The 21,546-nt window shown below is 37.6% G+C and overlaps 1 protein-coding gene across 1 annotated transcript; it reads right to left on the bottom strand.

Moving 5' to 3' along the window:
• Window positions 1-4,484: 4,484 nt before the first annotated feature.
• Window positions 4,485-5,298, bottom strand: LOC122638957. The gene has a single exon (XM_043831807.1). The coding sequence runs from the start codon at window positions 5,241-5,243 to the stop codon at window positions 4,485-4,487; it is 759 nt and encodes a 252-aa protein (XP_043687742.1). The 5' UTR covers window positions 5,244-5,298.
• Window positions 5,299-21,546: the final 16,248 nt, after the last annotated feature.

The raw sequence follows: 21,546 nt of genomic DNA on the forward strand, positions 1-21,546 counted from the left end.
GCTCCATGAATTACAACTTATAATTTTCCAATTCTTCTGATCTCCGAACAAATCAAAACACAAGATAGGGATCAAGAGGGGGGGTGGGGAGGGGGAAAGGGGGAGGGGGAAATCCAATCTAAGGCTGCAGATTGTTTTTTCTTGCAAAATTATTGGAATCCAGGCCCTCAAGAACCCAATTTTGTGTAAGAACTCTCGCAGCTCTGCAGGGATAAACGCTGGAGAAACGAAGAGAAATAAAAATTTTGGTGGAACGAAGCAGAACACGAGAGATTAAACAGACAAAAATCCACCAAGATGTTCAGATTCCACCATGTAGGAAAAGCAATCTGAGGGAAACCAGATGGATGCAAAGATCCAAAAGTGATTTGATGGAACAAAAGAAGGGTTTGGGAAGAAGAGGTTGAAAGATTCAATTTAGGGTTTGAACACACCATTAACGAGAGAGGGTCAAAGCAAGAACCTAAGATGACAAACTGGGGAAATTACGCCATAAACTAATTAGAGTTCTTATTGGACTACAGAGTAAGATAAAAACCAACACAACTAGCCACAGTCAAAGTTTAAAATCACCTTGCTTGAGGAAGCCAGGGGAATATTCGAACAGATCTTAATGTTTCAAAAAAATCAACTTGTGACTATCCATTAATGGTGTTCTTCATCTCGAAAAAGCCATATGGACCCCATGGAAACTCCTTGTTACGGATTTGCAAATATGGGTATGCAAGAGGCTCTTCAGTGTGGGGATGACCCTTCGATAAATTGACAATAGCTAAAATTGTGCACGATACTATGCCAGCATATGTTATCTTCTCCCATTTTGCCGCTTCATGAGCATCATCGTTCTGAGCAGAGGAAGTAAATCCCCTCTTAGAAGGAGCTGTTCTCGCGCCTCTGCAAATGCTACTTGAAATCCAGATCGCATCGTCGCCATCGCCATTGTCGTCTCTTGTCGTCCTTCTCCAAACGATCGACTAATCCTCCGATTGCAGGTATGTGTATGTGTTCCATACCTGCAACTCATCTTCCCCAGTCGATTTGGGGGCAGATGAGTTGCAGGTTTTTTTTTTTTTTTTTTTTTTGCAAGGGCAATTCTGTCAGTTCATATAAATAATTTAACACAGTTAGTAATGAACTAATGAAATGGGTGTATTTGTTAACAGTTGCAAACCTCAGGGGGTACGCAGAATTTTTCAAAACTGGGGGATAAAATCATACTTTCGTCAAACCTCAGAGGTGGTATGTGTAAATTACCCTTTTTTTTTTTTTTTTTTAATGAAAGTGTAATCACACAAACTACACACCAATCCCAAAAGGTTAACCGATTTTTAGGAGAATGATCTTGTCCTTGGTATACATGCCAACCCGCTTAGCAGTCGGATGCGCATTGGACACACTAGCATGTTGGAGAGGATATGAATTTTTTTTTTTTTTAAGTTTTTTGGAATTGGAGGTGTCCGGCCTTTGGCGGACTGATTCCCCCAAGGGTCGTGCACAACCCTGCAACACACACAAACCGGAAGATACTAGGGCCCCATGTTCACCAAGGAGTTTCCTCTCAGGCGATTGGCCCCAAGGGGGGAGGCGGAGTCGAACTCAAGACCTTTAGTTTCCTTAGGCTTCGTCCCTTGTCAATAGCGCTGCCCCTTGGGGTTAGAATATATGAATATTCATCCTTCTACCATCTTTAAAGTTGTTTCCTCACACCAAGTTGTTACCAATAATAAATGAAAATTTGGTCTATAGAGAAAGAATCTTAATTCATGGTGTTTTAAAAAGTTGTAATCTTTGATTTTTCTAAAAATTGTTTAATTCAAGTAGTAAAAAAAAATTTAATTTAAAAGTCTACTTTATTCTTATATAAATATTTATTCCCTACACTTCTTTATACAGTCGCCTAGTAATATTGTTGCACTATATCAAGCTAAAGAATAAATTCATGAAGCATTGAATATTTTTTAAAATATCTATTGGATAAGATAATCCTTCTATTCGGTTTTAAGCATTTATTCTGAACTATATATTGTACAAATATTAAAAAATAAATAAATTCAATATGCATGATTAATAACCTTTCTAATATATTTTGCGCATGAGAATCCACATATTTAGATTGTATTAGAGAGCTTTTTGGTGTTAAAGTGCCTATCACTCAATGATGTGTGAGAAATCCTATACTACTATTTTCAATTCATCTAGTAAATATAGTATAATTCTTAAGTATTAATCTTCATGTAATTCAACAGACTTTTGCCTAACCGGTAAGTCTGTTTGAAAGTAGGTTGTAGCAGCGTGTCGGCACACATGGGTAGTGTGGCGTTGGACTGTTCGGCACGTATGGGCCCCCCTCTATTGGCACGTATGTGCATATGCTTAAAATTTGTTGTGTCTACAACCTGTTTTCTAGGGACGTGGTTGTGACCCAACCCCTAGTCTGGATGACCCAATCAATGGCATGTGAGATCAGGTCCATTTCCACTCTTTGGTTTAGATACCGTATATCCATACCTTGCGTTTATCATGTTATCTACTTGTTTTATGTATTTTGTTTTTCTTTGCTTGGCGTTGGGCGAACATGAATGAATAGTCCTCTTTCTACCAAAAAAAAATATTCTTCATGTAATCTTGCATTGGTATATAAAGAATTGTCACTAGGGAAAAGACACATAAAAAAACAAATGTTATTATAACACTGACATCAGGCTAATGTCACCAATTCTCATATAGTATGGAGGTTAAGTGGACGGTTTTGCCCAACATACTAACTTGTTGGCAAGGGCTCTATGTATATAACCGCGCTTGGTTACATTGAACAAATATTAGTTTGCTTCCAAAAAAGAACTAGTAAGAATAGAGAAATCATTATTTGCAAGGAGAACACAAAACATTATATTGCAAAGATAATTCTATCCATGGATCAAGGTGTTGGTACAGTATTGATTATATACTAATATTTGATACCGATACAGATCAATGGCATTGGTCAAAAACAATGTTTTGAAAAATTGTTTGCCAAACTCATCTTTACTTGGAGAACAAGGTTGATCAAAAAGCATAGAAAGAAGTTCATAATTGAATATACCAGTAAAATTTGACTTATGGTCTATATAAAGAAAGCTCTTTATTTATTCAAATTGTTAAAATGATCAATTCATCTACTGATATGACTACAACATGGAGGCTACTACTACTACTATTACTACTACTACTAATAATAATAATAATAATAATAATAATAAAGTTTGTGCATTGTTGTGCATGGTAGATGGTCAAGCACAAAAACATTGGATGGGGACAAAAGCTCCCCATCAAAATACTTCAAACCCTATATTTTACGAATCGTCGATGGGAGAGAATCTCTCGTGCATGAATCCCTTTCCATTATTATTATTATTATAATTATTATTATTACAAAAATTCATCTTTATTTCTCTCTCATTGACAACCCTTAAAGGATCAAATAATTTGTAACCTTACTATTATGTCTTTAAAGTATGACACATTTTTTCCCCCAATGGGTGCATTAGTGTCAATTTATATGTGCATTCGCGAAAATTCTTTTATATCCTTATCATAAACGACTTTTGAAAATAAGACAAAAGACAATTAAAATAATTTACTTCTTGGACAAAGAACGTAAAAAGTAAATTATGTGAAAACTAAACATAAAATGGACAAAATTCAATGTGTTATATGAGGATCTGGCTCTCCTCCAACCGTGGTGGGAGTTGGAGGGTTCAACGCTTGAAAACCACCCTAGAAGCAGGGGGGTTGATCATTTCACAAGTGGGGTCCAGGTGGGACCCACCTATGAAATGACCAGCCCACCCCTGTTTTTGCTATTGTTTTACGGGGCTGGACCCTCCAACTACCGCCACGGCTGGAGGAACTCCATTTCCAAACATGAAAGTAGCTAGTGATAGAAAGAAATTAGACATTAAAACCTTTGAAGATCAATCATTTGAATTTGGACGAAGTTTTCCTCCACCCATAGAGGACGGTTACCCACCATCCTAGGCCTAGGGTTCACAAACCCCTCCTAAGGTTTTTGTATGTTCCAAAATACCCTCCCGATACCCATGCCCGCCCTCTCCTGTTCCTTGGTGAATGGGATCGTGGGTGGAGGGAAACTCTGTCCTTTAAATTTAATATCTGAAAAAAAAATTAAATATTCAGGATTAGACCACCATTAATCAAGATGATTTCTTAAGCTAATCAAATATTTGATGATATCTCCATAGACATGTACTGCTGATCCATGAAATTATGTTCTTTAAAACGGAAAACCCATCAAAGAGGATTAAAATCTAAGGAGAATCTGGAGAAAAGAAACTATACATTAGGATTATTTACACTCTTCAGCAAAAGGAGACGAGATCAAGAGGAATTAAGGACAAAGGAAGACAACAGGAACATGACAAAGGAGACAGCAAATATGAATCCATTCCCATATTTTCCACTGGAAGCTTCATTTGTGTAATTAATTAATTATCTCCAGCCAACAAAAGTCTCCTACTCTCCTGAAGTCTCATCTGTCTATTAAACCTTATGAACTCCTCAACTCTTCTGTTGAGCTCTTCATCTGACATGGCCCAGATTTCCTTCTCTTCCAACCTTTGCTCATGTCCTTGGGTTGCTGACCTGCTTAGGCTCTTCTTATTCTCATTACCAGTAACAGAGATCCATTCCTCTGACTTGCTTCGCCGAATTTCCTTTATTTCACAAGCATCATCTTCAACATGGGTTTCCTCTTCTCTCCTTGTTTCAATTGTATTCTCTTCCAAAATTCCAAAATTGTCACTCTTATTAAAAGGGACATCTTCTGGAATAGTTTCATTTAATTTTTCGCTCTCGAGATCGCCTTTGGCAACATTTTCCGGTGGCGGCGGCGGCTTTTCGACGATTGATGTTGCAATAGTTGCTTTGCTATTTGATGAAGCATTAATCCTTACTCTGTTTTTCATCAAGTACTCTTCGTAGATATCATATTTCTGCTTGTTGGAAGAGAAGGCACCGGAATCAGCTGCGATAATAAGAATGAGGGCGTTGGAGAGGAAGAACCAGAATTTTGTATTGTGGAAAAGTTTAGAAGGAGAAGGATGGAAATGGAGCATAGAGAAACAGAGGAAGATGAAGAAGAGAAAGGCTGAGATAGAGAATCTATTTGACTTGCTATGAGGTTTCTCCATGGGGTTTTCTTTAATGGGCTTCTCTAGATTTGGCATAGATTTCTCCATTTTCATGAAAGATTATGGAGAAGAAGGTTGAGTGGTAGTGGTGGTGGTGGGAGAGCCTTGTAGAGCCTTTGAGGTTGAGAGACTTTTGGGTTCGAAGGGTGCAGTTGGTGAGTGCTGAAATGGGGGTGGTGGGGGTTTTTTATAGTGCAGTTTGGATCCTCTACCGAACATAAGGAAGGGTGTCTATTTAAAACTGAAACCGACCATTTAAAATCAAATCGAATCGAACCGATTTTTCAAAGATAGAATCTTTTTAAGGTTTGATTCAGTTTTAGTTTCATCTCTAAAACTGTTATATCGGAATTACTTATTTTCAAATCGAATAAGAAATCGTATGAAATTATATTTTTTTTTAATTTTTTAATCAAATGTGGATGATAAATTCTTTTTCATTTTAGTGTTAGGGAAAAGTTTGGTGTATTATGATCGTAACATATAAGGGTTTTTTATTGGTCAACATGTAAAAAAGTTGGACCGAACTTTTAAAGTCGCATCTAAACCGAATATAAAACTAAAGTAAAACCCACATAGAAGTTGAATACAAAACTGAATAAAAACCGAAACCGAGTCAATTTGATTTCGATTTTGAAAATATATTCCTATTCTCGGTTCGGATCGATATTGGTTTTTACATTTTGTTTTTTAAATCGAACCAAATAACCGAAACCAAACCGACTGACACCCTTAGTTTAACACAAAAGGACAGGAGGTCAGACAAATAATTGAACCGGTGGTCTGGAAATAGCCCATTGGTTATTCTAAAATTACTAGAAGAGTCTTCTCTTGGATCTCCTTGACCAATCAGATGGTGACACTGAAAAACACCTTTACAAGGGACATTTTGGTCTTACTGAGAATGTTCAAGTGTATTTATATAATTACACAACTATTTTAATCTGAAAGGGTTTTAATGAAGTGTGTCCCACATGTGTGGCGGTTAGGGCCCACAATCCAATTGGGTTTCCTCTAGTCTTCATCAGTATTGAGTCTTCACTAGGTAATTAAAATGATCCACATAATAGTTATTGGAGGAAGTTCCATTGGTTCATTTGGTTTTGAGTTCATCAGATTTGTGGTTTTTGTCTTTCCAGGTGGTCGGTCAGCTCTCTTGGTTCAACCAACAAGCCGGTTTAGGTGAAAGATGAGAGAAGAAAGGTTTTCCATTTTCCCATTTGGGCTTTATTAAAATAATTGATTCCGCGTTAATTAAACTTCATGTACAGTTGTATTCTGAATCTGACCTTCACATTATCTATGTTTAATAAGTAGGGTAGCTTTGGCTGATAGATTTTTCATTCTCTCCTTTTTTTTTTTTCTTTTAAAATAAGAGGCCGGAGAGATTATTCTTATAAAGGTTTATGAGAGCTGGAACAAGGGGGGTTGGTGTGGCCACCTTGCATTTGAGGGGGGGGGGGGGGTCCGTTATCTTTGTTTTTAAGTGATATGTGTGTGGGATTAAAAAGCCATGAAATCATGTTTAAAGAGGTGTTTGTTTGGTGGTAAAAGAAAGAACTTCCAACCACAACAAGACGTTATGGATATTCTCAACTTCTCTCCTTGTGTATAACACTATATCAATCATTCTCTAAGGAAGAATTCAAGGTGCCATAGTTCAACACGTGTGGAGCTGAATGAATGTTGGATAGTAAAGAAAACACATTTAAACAAACTTAGGTTGTGTTTGGTATGCATTCTTGGAATGCATTCTAGGTCAATTTCACATTCTTGGATGTAAAAATAGTTACTTTTATCGTTCGAGAATGCAAAATCAACCTAGAATGCATTCCAAGAATGCACACCAAACACATTCTTAATGTGATTGAAATGAGGATGTTACAGTGGATAAGTGGTAAAACTAGAAAAAAAAAGAAAGAAAGAAAGAAGAAAGGACGCCATTTGGTCATGCAGCACATGCTGTCCCTACATCCGGATATAGGGGCATGCGTAATGGCCGCCACAACTCTTAGAAATATGGAAATGACTAAGGGTGTGGTGGTCATTTCACATACCAGTGTCTCTGGGCGCAAGGGCAGAGTGCACTGCGCAACCGGGTGGTGTGCTCTTTCCCAATAAAGAATTATCAAATTAGAGCAAATTGAATGAGTTAAAAGAGATAGAAATAAGCCTAAAATAACTATAGGAGAAGTGGTGAGAAAAGACATATATAGTTTAGGATTAGAATCTTGTATGGCTTTGAATAAAATTGATTGGACAAATAGAATCTATGTAGCCGACCCCATTCAATTAAGATAAGACTGAGTTGAGTTGAGTTTAGATGAGTTGTGAGCAAGGTTCTAAAACTCAGGTTTTGACTAGGTTTTGACCAACCAGAAAACGAGTTCGTCTCGATTTCGACTATATCTCGATCGAAACTTGAAACTTTTTTCAAGTTAACTCAAACCTTGGTTTCAAGGCCCAGAAGTTGTTTTTTGCCTTGATTCTTGTTGTGCTGCATATTTTGACATTTTAAACTCAATCCATGCATTAGTTTCACATAGATAACATTAAAAATATTACTTGTGGTTTTGATCCAAGTTTGATACTGTATATTGTTCTTGGATATGGTATCAAATAAGGTTTGACCGAAACATAACTCTTTTAATATAAATGAGATTTAAGCAATCTTGAATTTGTTAGAAAGTTTTGTTTTGATAGCTTTCCAATAAGTCAAAGATTGCTTAAATCCGATTTATATTGAAGGAGTTACGTACTGATCAAACTTATTTTGGTGTGCACGAATGCTGTCAAAATCGTTCTGAATGAAAATATTTTTTTTGAACATCAAAACAAATGAATATTTTACCTCACTTTTGGTTTTTAGTAATATTTTACCATAGTAAGATTTATGAAACTTTTAGATTTGAGAAAAACCCCAACATTAGAAAGTTGAAAATTGCACCTACTGTAAAAAATCCAGTTTTTGTTCTTGAACTGGGAAGATTGATTTTTTTTTTCTTTTAGAATTTTATTTTTTAACTATTTTTATTAGATTCAAATAGGGATATTTGCTTATTTATGAATAATATCTTAAGTAAATAAAATACAAATACAAAAACATTTACTTAAATGATATTAGACATAACTAAGTATCTCTCTTGGTTTCTGGCCTGGTTTCTGACAGTTTCTGGTATAAGTATCTATCTGTCCTAGTTTCGAATCAAGTTTCCCTTAGTTTCGATGGGCATATGTGTCGAAACCACCGAAATATGGTCGAAACCATCAAAACCTGATCGAATCCAGAGATTTTATAAAATCCCCCTTCAACTCGTCTCGAAAACCTGAAAAACCGAGTTAATTCGATGGTTTCGATAGGTTTCGATCGGGTTTTTGTCCCATGATTGTGAGTATGATTCAAGCCCTCTGGCAATAATTGTACTTCCTGCACCTTTTTTTATTTTTTATTTTGTAACCTAATTCACATTTCACAATAGAATGGAACAAGGAATGGGTAGCCATGAACCAATTCGAAAACTACTATTTAGTACACATTTAAACATGAAAACTGACAGGGATTATGATTTTGTCAATTTGAATCCTTAACTACCTATTCATTGCATGTCATTGACAATCTGGGTGTGATGTCTCACCCTACTTTTTATCAACTTCCAAAAGATTTATTCCGAAGTAGTGGTTTTTGTTACAGATTTAACCATCTTAGAAATTAAATCAGGGATTGGACTGACTGGTTTGATCAGTTTTAGTTGAGTGGGATTAATGGGCATAGCAAGTGGGAGGAGAAGTAACTCATTGTTTCCATTAATAGTGATTGATCATATGACTATTTCATTTTGATGTAGTGGCCATGGTTTCACTCAACTAAGAACACAAGAACCGGTTAGAGCCAAATAATGGAATTTGATTTAAAAAGGGTTAATAAGTTATGGATGCAAAGCAAGCCAAGTCATTAAATTCTAAGACAACTTGTTTGCATTAATTAATAATGGTTGATTGTGACTTTTTGTTCCATCATAATTCCTCCTATTAAAATAAAGGCTGAGACCAACTCATCTTAATTTAAAACTAACATTTCACATTACAAGGGATTTGATTGCATATTTTTTTTATTCATCCAAAAGAAAACATTTTTTTGACCCTCTAAAAGATCTATAGAATAATATATTTTATTCTCATAACTTTATTCTATTCACATTATGAATAATGGAAAATTTTTGTGAGCATTCAAGAATATTGTTTTTTTATTTATTTAATTTTTAAATAAGTATTAGAAATTGTCCATATTCATAGATTAAAATCATCTTGTTTTATCTTGTATCAAATATACAAATTTCAATTTGTTTCCAAGGGCAAAAGAATTGGATATTTTCACTCTTATGTTTGCTAATTCCAACAAGCAAATTTTACCACTTGGAAGGATGTTCTTGCAATTTCAACTGCATGAGTATAACGAAAATGGTCTATATTGGCCACATGTCAAATTTCAAGCTTAAATTTATCTATATATTCATTTGTTGGTGAAACTTCTTATATTTTTTACGATCCCTTTCTTTGTAGAAAGGGTTCATTTAAAAAAGGGCAAATTTCACGGACACCCCCTCTAAGTATTCAATATGTCATGGACTTGCCAAACTTGGTGAAAATGGCAATCTTCCCCCTGACGTTAAGCATAGTTAGCACCCAAGTTAAAATGTCCATTTTACTCATTTAGTAATTTAATAAAAAACTCTTATAATTCCATCATCTTCCCTATGAACATTTTTTTAATCAAATAAGTGGGACCCACCTACTATTTCTTCTTCTTCTTCTTCTCGTTTTCAACTGAGAGTCATCCGTCACCACCACCACCACCACCACCACCACCTGTACAACCACCAGCCCCCTTGGCGAACCCCAACCTCTGCAATAATCTACCGCTGTAATCGCCGCCCAGACCTACACTCCTTGCAACCCCACCCCATCCATGCCCTTAGTTCTACAACCCTCGCTCGCTATACCCTCTGTTCCGCAACGTATCCCAGAGGATGTGAGTAGTGATTCAAATCTCATAAACACTATATTTCCTCAAATGGAAACGAATCATAGCAATAAAAGAAACCCCTTTGTTAACATTACTATCATTCTCTTTTTCCCCACCATGCTCCCCTGTCTCACCATGCCGAAAGCCCCCAATTCCTTCTCTTGTAATGCGGATGGGTGCTAAAAATTTTGTATTCTGGAATGAATTTGGAGACAGATAATTCATACATAAAGAAAGGGAGATGGTTTTGAGAGGGTTTTTGGTTTACTTTCAAACAGAGGGGGTTTTATTGGGGATTTATAGGAAATTTTGTTTTATGTTTGAGAAAAAACAAGGGAAGGCAGAAACCCAGGGGCGGTTTCCATTTTCTAGCTTTTGGTTTTTTGTGATAGAAACAGAATAGATTTACAGAGATGAGGACAAAATAATCTTGTCCATCGAGGTTTAATTTTTATCAATCTCTCTCTCTCTATCTCTTACTCCCTTTACGTTGCTTCTTATTTCTTGCCCTTCTTCCTAATTTCTTTTAATCTTAAAGCTTCATTCCCAGTCCTATTTCTGGACAGTACTTGCAGACCTAATCAGAGAGTTTGAATTCCTTGGTGCATCTGAGATTTGGAGAGAAGGAAGCCCCTTTGAAGGCAACTTAAAACCTTAGAGCTAGTCTCCTCTCTCGAATCCTGACTCCCGAATCCTCTTCTATCGTGAGTTCCATACCCAAGTTCAAATCAGATCTGGTGACTTCCGCCAGATACAATTTCAGCTCTTTTATTTTTTTTGTTTCAGGTATGCCTTGCTTCTCTACTTCAGTTGATTCACTGACAATCCTCAATCTTGCAAATAACTCCATTGTTGGAGGGATTGCCACTTGCATTTCATCTCTGCGAGATTTAAAGGTGCTCAATCTCTCCTTCAATAGCTTGAAATATGACATTTCACTTTGGGTTTTACCCTTAAGGGTATTATAGGAAGTTCACCCTGTGGTAAGGTAATTATGTCATTATAAAAGAACTAACAGCAACTTAACTGCACAAACCTAACAGAGTGGACTAAGTTGAAATAAAAACATAAAGTAAAGGTAGTTTGTGATATTTTTTCTTTGGCATGTCCGTGATATATTGGATACTTACAGGGGGTGTCCGTGAAATTTTCCCTTTAAACAAAAAAAAAATAATTCGAAGTTTAATCTTGTTGGCTGGTGAATTCTGTTATGGTTGAAGCTTGACATGTGAACAAGCGACTTGGGTCTTCATGTTCATTAAATTTCAGCTCTATTCAATTTACCATATAATAGATATTTCTATTAGTCTAGAGATACTATCCAGCTATTACGATCCCATATCAGTAATATGGGGGGCTGATCCCACGTTGCTTATAAAAGGGATTTGGTGTAAGCTGATATGGTCGTAGGTTTACTCACCTTCTAAGGTGGTATAAGATTGAGTTCTATCAAGATTTGTATTAGTGGTAGCAAAGCAACCAATCCTCGGTCCCAACAACTCTTGTGTGGAAGAAGTGACCTGGTGCCAGAGTGAAGCTTCTAGGAAAGACATACCACTAGACAGTGGGTTACTTGTCATGGACATTGATTTGAAAGCATGGTGGTATAGTTTCTGGGGTTCCCTCACCTTGCAACCAGGTTTACGGGTTTATAAAGTTGAATTCTCCCAAGGTTCGTATCACAATCCTACCAAACTAAAAATTCTATTGCCTTTTTTTTCTCTACAATAATATTGACCTTACTTCTCTTTGGTTTTTATTTTATTTTATTATTATTATTTTTATCTCAGTATTTTTTTCTCAATAATCTAATAGGCTGCTCAATGGTTAAAGAACTATAAAAATGAAGCATTTGGGTCTTTAATTATCATAATAATTCTTCCCCAGGGAGGCAGGGACACAACATTCACTCATGTATGGTGTCTTCCTTTGAAAGAAAAAAAAGAGGGGGGGGGGTGTCAGACATTACATTAGATGGTATAACTTCTTCTATTAATTCCCTGAATCTATTGTGTAAACGCGTGTTGGGTAGCCAAATGCAGAGTGGATAACTGTTGAAAGCAACTAAATAGTAAGCCCACCCCAAGATGAGTGCTCTTCTATTCTGACTTCCCCAGAGCCTCCGGTAGCTCAGAGATAGCTATGGGTTCTCTGCCCCAACGGGGATGGGGTGACAGAAGTTTTGAGAATCCAAGAAAAGGTCACGGCGAGACACCAAATTCTTTAAAAAAAATAAATTATAATGTATATATAATTTAGTGTCATATATTAAATTATGGGGTCTTCTATTCATAAAACACCCCAATGATTTTCAACATGTTTAAAAACCTGAGTACAGCTTTGTTGCATTTAGAAATAACACAAGAGTATATTAATGTTTGAAAAGAGTAGAAAGATTTTCTTTCTGTAGACTAAGAATCAAAATAATTGACTATTTAATAAATCCCAAAAAAATAAACATTTAATAACATAAATGAAATAAGGAAAAGCTTGTGGGTTTGACTAAATTAATAGTTTAAGACTACTGATCGATCCCAATTCCAATTTTTAAAACAGTGAGCAAATATAGAGAAATCTCAACCGCGTTGGATCGGTTGACCCAGTTTCTAAAGGAAGCACTGGCACTAGTCTGTTGTTTTGTGTACCGTTACACCTTTAGAACAAATTTCAAATCAAAGCAATGTGCACACATGTATTAGTGAAGTACCATCCAAGAATGAGAATCATTCCTTACAAAGATATTAGGTAGCGTTTCAAAATTTAAATTCTTTTCTTCTCCATTCAATTATGTAAGCATAGAGTTTCCAAATGCTATTTGGACAACTTTTTTTTTGGGTTTTTTTCAAATGCTCCCTTGAAAATGGCCAAACTTACGTATGGCTCTCTAAAGTTTCACTAATTCTAGTTGCACCCCTACTTTCCAAACTAAGTACCACTATAGGCCCTCCCGTTAGTTAGAAACATAACGGATCCCAGTTTTTGAACATTGTTGGACTATTCTACCCCTGATAAGGTAAAATGAAAAAAATACCTTTACCTGAAAAAATAAAAAATCCAACTCATCTTCTCCAAACCTTTGTAAGTTTTCCCTTTTTTCAAATCCTAAACGATTTTTAGAGGAAGAACTCTTTCGATCAAGCACTATTCCAATTAAGATTTCAGTTGAACAATCCTTAGTTCCTTATGTCATGAAGATCTACTGGTGTTTACCCAAAAGATTAGGCACCGATAGAGAACCAGCAACCTGAAACCATGGAACAAAAACTCGACGGAAACCTGTCGATACCACCGAGTTAACTCGGTTTCCCAGGTTTTCGGGACGAGTTGAAGGGGAATTTTATAAAATCCCTGGATTCGACTCGGTTTCGATGGTTTCGACCATATTTCGGTGGTTTCGACACATACGCCCATCGAAACTAGGGGAAACTTGGCTCGAAACTTGGACAGACAAGTATTTATGTTAGAAACTGCCAGAAACCAGGACAGACACTTAATTATGTCTAATATCATTTAAGTAAATGGTTCATTTACTTAAGATATTATTCATAAATAAGTAAATATCCCCTATTTGAATCCAATAAAAATAGTTAAAAAATCAAATTCCAAAAGAAAGAAAAGTCAACCCCCCAGTTCAAGAACAAAACATGGATTTTCAACAGTAAGTGCAATTTTCAACTTTCTCAAATCTAAAAATTTCATAAATGTCAATATGACAAAACATTACTAAAATCCAAAAGTGCGGTAAAATATTCATTTGTTTTGATGTTCAAAAAAATATTTTCATTCAGAGTGATTTTGACAACATTCGCGCACACCAAATTAAGTTTGATCGATACATAACTCCTTTAATATAAATCAGATTTAAGCAATTTTGGACTTATTGGAAAGCTATCACAACAAAATTTTCTAACAAATCCAAGGTTGCTTAAATCTCATTTATATTGAAGGAGTTATGTTCCGGTCAAACCTTATTTGATACCATGTCCAAGAACAATATACAGTATCAAACTTGGATCAAAACCACAAGTAATATTTTTAATGTTCTCTATGTGAAACTAATGCATGGATTGAATTTAAAATGTCAAAAATAGGCATCACAACAAGAATCAGGGAAAAAAACCAACTTCTGAGCCTCGAAACCAAGGTTCGAGTTAGCCTGGAGAAAATCTCAAGTTTCGACCGAAATATGGTCGAAACCGAGACGAACTCGTTTTCTGGCTGGTTGAAACCTATTCGAAACCCGAGTTTTAGAACCTTGCCTAAAACTGCACTTGACGGTAACTTGCAGAATCATGCTTCCATATCTTCATTAACCGGTTCAGACTTAAGTTCATACCTCTTGCCTGCGATTTCTATTTTTCTGGTTCTCTTGTAGTTCTGATTTCAGAGTTTGTTTTTCACACATGTTTGCTTATGTAAATTTTAGTTTCAGATTTAATTTCAATCTGAGTTTCTAAATTGATTTTCAATTTCCTTCTGCAATAATACTTCTTCAAGTTCTTAAGTTCTTTTAATGTGACCATCAGAATCATGTTAAACTTAAAAGGATTATTCTTCGGATTAATAATTCCAGTTTCCTTCTGCAATTATACTTCTTCAAGTTCTTTAAATGTGACCATTGGATTAATTCACTACAAAAACAGAATTCAGCTTCAACTTCAGACTCTTGCTCTAAAGATGAGCTCCGAACCCTAAATCTCAGAGCCTTTTCTTGGAATCACTTCCTCTCTCTCATGGTTTCTTCTTCTTCTTCTTAGTTTTCAAATCAGATGCTTCTTCGGAGCTAGAGATTTAGCAACAATCAAGGTTCGAGTTCTGTTTCCTCTCTCTCTTCGACAGAATGCCTAAGAGTAATGGAGATTCAAACTCCAACGTATTCCCTTCTATCGATCGAGTCTCCGTGAATTCTTCCTCGGCAAATTGAGTCTTTGACTTAGGAAATTCAATTGACGGTGATTTGTTGGATAAACAAAGGGGTGGAATTTTTGGTCGAAGTCGAATTAAGCTTGAGTCACATACTTTGCCTCATCATCCCAGTTGGTCGCCTTGGAGCTCAAATGCGGGAAGTATCGAGGTAGATGAGATAAAACCGAAGCTGGTTTAGGTCCTGAAGCTTGAATCACATACTTTGCTTGATCGAAGGAGTTCTTCCTTTAAATATCGTTCAGGGTTTGAAAAAATGGAAAACTTGCAGAGGTTTGGGGAAGATGAGTTGGAATTTTATTTTTCCCAAAGTAAAGGTATTTTTGTCATTGTACCTTATCAAAAGGCAGAATGGTCCAACAATGTTCAAAAATTAGAATCCATTATAACATAACGTCTCTGACTAACGGGAGGGACTATAGTGATACTTAGTTTGAAATGTAGGAGTGCAATTGAAATTAATGAAAGTTCAGAGGGGCATTCATAAATTTGACCCTTTTTAGGGGGTATTTGAAAAAAACCCCTTTTTTTTTGGTAGAAATGCTATTTGGAGAACTTCAGTTTGTTAAAACTCTTGGCATCATACAAATGGATCATTTGGTAATCTTACTAAAAGTAATCTGAATCCAAATCACACGCATTAGTTCCTTGAGTGCGTCTAATAGTATTTTAAACCACAGTTGGAAAACCAGGTTTATACTTCTTTTATTTGGGGGGGGGGTCGCTTGAGTCGAGTCAGTTTTAGAAAAACTGACCAAGAGTCATGTAGACTAGACTAGCATAAAAAATGACGAGACTTGGTCATAAATCGTTCGAGACAAACAAGACTCAACATTTTTACCCGAGTCATTACAAACTTGGCAAGTTTAGTTTGTTTTTTTAATAAAGTTTGTTCACTTAGAAACTGAGTTGTGTAAAATAATATTCTAAAACAGTAAGAAATCCTCGTCTCCTCATCTCCCTTCACTTGTTCAATGGTATAAACTCAAAATGCATTGATATGTGATTCCTTTTTTTTTTCCCCCATATTTTTTCTTTATTTTTCTAATTTATACATATTTATTACTTTAAAAAAAAGGGTTTTTTACAATTACCACCCCAAAAACTTTGATATCTACTATTACCCTCCCAAAAACTTTCAAACAACTGTTACCCTCCCCTCTTGCATACTAATAACAAAATGACCCCCACCGTTACAGACCCGTAACGGAGGGGGTTAGTAGTGATATTGTGCTGTTGTCACGAATTATATATGACCAAAATACCCTTATGTCTAAACGAAATAAAACAAATCTTCAAATGGGATCTTCCTCTTGATTTTCTCTTCACTTCATCTGTTGCAGTCAATCGGATTGGTATTTTTTTTTTTTTTTTTCAATATTAAACCTTTCAAAGGATAGGTTGCAGTGAAAGAAGAAGAAGAGCGATGGGCAATGAAAGGAGCGGGTTGTAGGGAAAGAAGAAGTGAGGAGGGAGTGAGTGAGGGACAGGGGCGGTGGGTTGGGAGGATTTGAGTTGTAGGGGAAGGAGGAGGAGAAATAAAAAATGGATTTGTATTTCGAATAAAAAACAAACCAGGGAGAGAGAAGTTAGAGATAGGAAGAATAGTAAGGGTTCTTCATCTTCTTCGCAGAGGGGGTGGGGCAGTTTTAGACTTTTAGTGTAGCTTTGCTCCACTATTACTATTGTTGCTCGTCACTCAGCTGCTTTGCCATGTTTTGACTTCCGACTTCAGAGTTCAGATGGTCTCTGTTGTGAGTCACAAAATAGAGCTGATTCGTATTCATGTGTGCAACAGAAAAGTTGTTCATATCCCATTAGATGCAGAATCGTTTCTTATTGTTTCTTTTTCAAGATCAAAGAACTCCCACTTGACAGAGATTGATTCGGTTATTATGGGCCAAGAACAGGGGTGGTCACAAATTGAGGGCCAAGGTATTGGGTTAACATCGATTCCGGTGGTGCTGCCTACTCTTGGAGGTGGGGCAAGGTTCCAGGGGGATTGGGAGGAAGAAAAGGGGGTGAGCAGGATTGCAAGAGAGGATTTGAGGAACCATGACAACTACTTCAAAATTGGTCTTGGTAAGGGATTTGAGGATTTCAGGTTCTGGTTCGTAGTGGAGAAAGAAGAAGGCTAGAGGTGTTTTTATTTCTTCTTCTTCCCTTGCACATGAACTCCCATTCGTCTCCCATCATACCGCATCTGGTTTCCACTGGCATCAATCGCATAGAAGAAACCATCTTCTCCAAACGCTGTAGAGATCTTTAACCTCTAATTTTAATTTAGGGTTTTGATCTTTCCTGAATCTGAATCCACCTTAACATTTGAATATTTTTTTTCAAACCCTAACTTCCTGAATCTGACTGAATCCATGGAAATGGATTTTGGTGGTTCTGTGTTTTTTTTTGGCATGTTTATCTCATTTGGCTTGATTTGAATCAATGAGAGTGGCTAATTTATCATTGGAGAGGTCATTTTTCAAACCCTAACTTCCTTCGCCGGGAGAAGGAAGCCGATGTTCATGTTCCACCGATGTGCTGCAAGTGATAAAGTGAAGAGAGGAAGTGAAGAGGAAGGGTTTGGATGAAGGGTATTTTGGTCATGTATAATTCGTGACAACAGCACAATGTCACTATTAACCCCCTCCGTTACGGGTTTGTAACGGTGGGGGTCATTTTGTTATTAGTATGCAACAAGAGAGGATAACAGTTGTTTGAAAGTTTTTGGGGGGGTAATAGTAGATATGAAAGATTTGGGGGTGGTAATTGTAAAAAACCCTAAAAAAAACTGTGACTCGTCTTGATCGGATTTGACAAGGCCAACAGGTTTTTGTGAAAGTCAATTCGAGTCAAAAAACCTGATTTTCCAACTATGTGTTAAACTTGAAAACCTGAGTTAAACTCAACCCAATGAAATTTTGTAGGGGGTGTCAATTTGGCTCGGCAAACTCGAGCTTGCCCTGAGTAGGGCCTGCTAGATTGAGTGTTTCTTAAGCCCTGATAGGGCTAGGCTAGGCTTGGCCAGACTTTAAGACCCCTAGGGTTGGGTTAGAGTTTCAACATGCCCGGCTTAGCCCGGCATGTTGACACCCCTAAAATTTTTTTCGCCTGATAACTCAGACATGATATATTACTACTACCAATTTCCGAGTAAAACAATCGTATGTACAAAAACCAAACATGTTGCAGAGTTGATAATTTGGGCTATTAAACGTCTTTGGCATTCATTGAAACCCAACTACATCTTGAAACTTACCACACATTGGTTCTTGCTACTATTGAGCTATATGACCTTACTGACTCCCTACCCACTTTTTTTTTTTTTTTTTTTGGGTAGAAGAGAAACTTATGTGTTAATTGAATATGGCTTGAGGCCCAGTCTAGGTCGCCCACATGGGGCAGGCCGGTCCAACCCACGAGTATGGGAGAGAGCAGGCCACTTAAGTGGCTGATTCTCTTTCCCCCCCCCCCCTCTTTCTCTTGGACGATTCTTAGAGGGAGTCTACAAGGGGAACTGGGGAAGGGAGTTTTAGGGTTTTAGGTTATAAATAGATAACCTCCCTAACCCTAAGACTAGGCTATTATTCAATCAATTTTCAATTTCTCCTTGCTCTCCAAGTGTTTGTGTTCTCTGTGGGATTCCATCTTCCCAGGGATTTGTGGTGTGGATTTCTCTGTGGAGCACGGTTGGTGCACTCCAATATCTCACCTTGACCCGGCCTGAGATTGCCTTCTCAGTCAACAAAGTTTGTCAGTATATGCACTCCCCCTCCACTGACCACTGGACTGTCGTCAAACGTATTCTTCATTATCTCAAGGATACCTTGGCCCATGGCTTACTTATTCACCCGTGCAACTCTCTTCAACTCCATGCTTACACTGATGCTGATTAGGCTAGTTGCCATGATGATCGCCACTCCACTAGCGGGTTCTGTATATATCTAGGCACCAATCTCATCCCCTGGAGGTCTAAGAAGAAACACATCGTCGCCCGCTCTTCCACTGAATCCAAATACAAAGGGCTTGCCAATACCGCTGCTAAGCTTCTCTGGCTACGTCAACTTCCCCTCGATCTTGACATCTCCCCTTCCCCACCAATGTTGCACTGTGACAATATTGGCGCCACTTACCTCACTACCAATCCTTTGTTCCACGCCTGCATCAAGCACATTGAAATAGACTACAACTTTGTGCGTGAACAGGTAGCCACTGGTCGCTTGGGTATTCATTTTGTTACCAATCTAGATCAGCTCGCGGACATCATGACAAAGGGTCTTTCTACTCCATGGTTCTGCAAACTTCGGGACAAGCTCAACAATCGTTCTCGCCCACTTCACTTCTTTTTTATTTGGTAGAAAAGAAGGCTATTCATTCATGCGCGTCCAACGCCAAACAAAGGGAAACAAAATACAGACGATAGATAGAGAGCATGATAAACACAAGGTATGGATATACACTATCCAAAACCAAGGAGTTGAAATTGACCCGGTCTCACATGCCATTGACTGGGTCATCCAGAGTAGGGGATGGATTATAACCATATCCCTAGAGAAAAAGCTGTAGACACAGCTAAAGATAAGCGCATGCACATACGTGCCAATAGAGGTGGGCCCATACGTGCCGAATAGACCAAAAACACCAGACTTCCCACGCGTGCCGACATGCTGCCACAGTCTACTTTCAAACAGACTTGCTAGAAAGACAGAGTTCTGCTAGATCAACGAGTGGGGCTTTGATAGACAGTTAAAACCATCTGAAACATTGCCACAGCCTACTTTCGAACAGATCTATAAGGATCTGCTGGATCGGTGAGTGGAGATTCGGCTGGCGATAGGAGAGGTATGGTGAAGGTTGAATGGCGGCTGGAGTTTCTGAGTCGACGATAAACTCAGTGCCACTAGCACCAGGGTCAGCAACAGCTGCAAACAGACAAACAAAGAAAAAGGAAAAGGTGGGGCAGTGATGAACTGTGAAGAAAGGGGTGGGTTCATCATCATCGTCATCGGCATCGTCGGTATCATCACCGACGGTTCCGAGGATCATGGTGAACGGAGCAGAGAAGGATAAGAGAAGTAGCACACGCACAAACGGCGGAGAATAGACACGCACAAACGGTGGAGAATAGACACTCACAAATGGCAGAGATGGGTAGAAACCAAACGAGAAACCAGGAACTCACCAATGACAATGATCAAAAGAGGTTTCGTGCAAGAAACCGGCCGGTGTCCGAACCTTTAATTCATAAAGAGATAAAAAAAAAAAAAAAAGGCATAACAGCAGCAGGGAGTTAAGATCGTCGTCGTAGTTTGACGGGTTCCCGCCCACTTCACTTGAGGAGGTGTATCACGAAGATGAGTTCTACCTCATCTCCAACTCTTGCAACCACTATAACTACACTCTGGTGTTGATAAACTCAAGGGCAGTTCAGCCGTTCAAGCATAATCATCCTTATCACTTTGTAAACAGATTGTTATCACATGTACTCTATCCTTATCTCATATAACCACTCACATTATAAATACAATTGATAACCCACAAGTAAAGTGTGGGATTACCAACAGTGAATAGAACTCTTATACTGCCTAAGGCTCTTGATTTGACTAGGTTGTTCTATTATCTAACCATACATTATGACCGTAAAACACACCCACACTTCCATGAAACTAGGTTGGTTTACTAATCCTACTTGAACATAACAACTTATATGCAGTTGGCCCACGGAAGGTATTCCTCTCTCTTCTTCACTTTCATTTGCTCCGATTGGTTCCCAAAACTTTCCTTGATACTTACTCTTTATCTAGCCACTTGAGTAAGTTCTTTTCATATATAATAAATAATTTATGGAAAAGAGAATGCTACCTAACCGTGTGCGATGCACGGCCCTTACACCCAAAAATGCCCCATAGAAAGGTGGAAATTTCTGGGGGGTCACGGTCCTATGTCTTGGCGTAGGGGCCACGCACCACACGCGGCCAGATAGCATTCTCTCTCCCATAGTTTATAATCTTCCAGTCTGCTCCCTAGTATATCACACTCTGTTAGCATTGTAAGGAAGCCAAAGTTGGACATAAGCAACTCAGCCTGCAGAATTATACCTTGAGCTCAAACATGGGCATGAGCCCAGCATTATAAATATCATAGGTTTCAAGTCTGCCCGTGAAAGTTGAGCAATTGATCTGCGATGACCCATATTAGACACTACAATTGTGCTATTCGAATTTGGGATGAGACCTAACCTTAGATTCGAGTTAAGACTTAGGGCCATGGGTAACAATATGTCATCTAAAGATGAATGCTAAGCCCAACATTGAATCATACTGAATCAAAGCAGTTAGATTAACAATAATAGTATGTCATATTGTCTATACATAGATGTAAGCCAACCCTTGCATTGATCCATTGTGAGTGTTA

The sequence above is a fragment of the Telopea speciosissima genome, chromosome 9, assembly GCF_018873765.1.
Source record: "Telopea speciosissima isolate NSW1024214 ecotype Mountain lineage chromosome 9, Tspe_v1, whole genome shotgun sequence".
Lineage (NCBI taxonomy): Eukaryota > Viridiplantae > Streptophyta > Magnoliopsida > Proteales > Proteaceae > Telopea > Telopea speciosissima.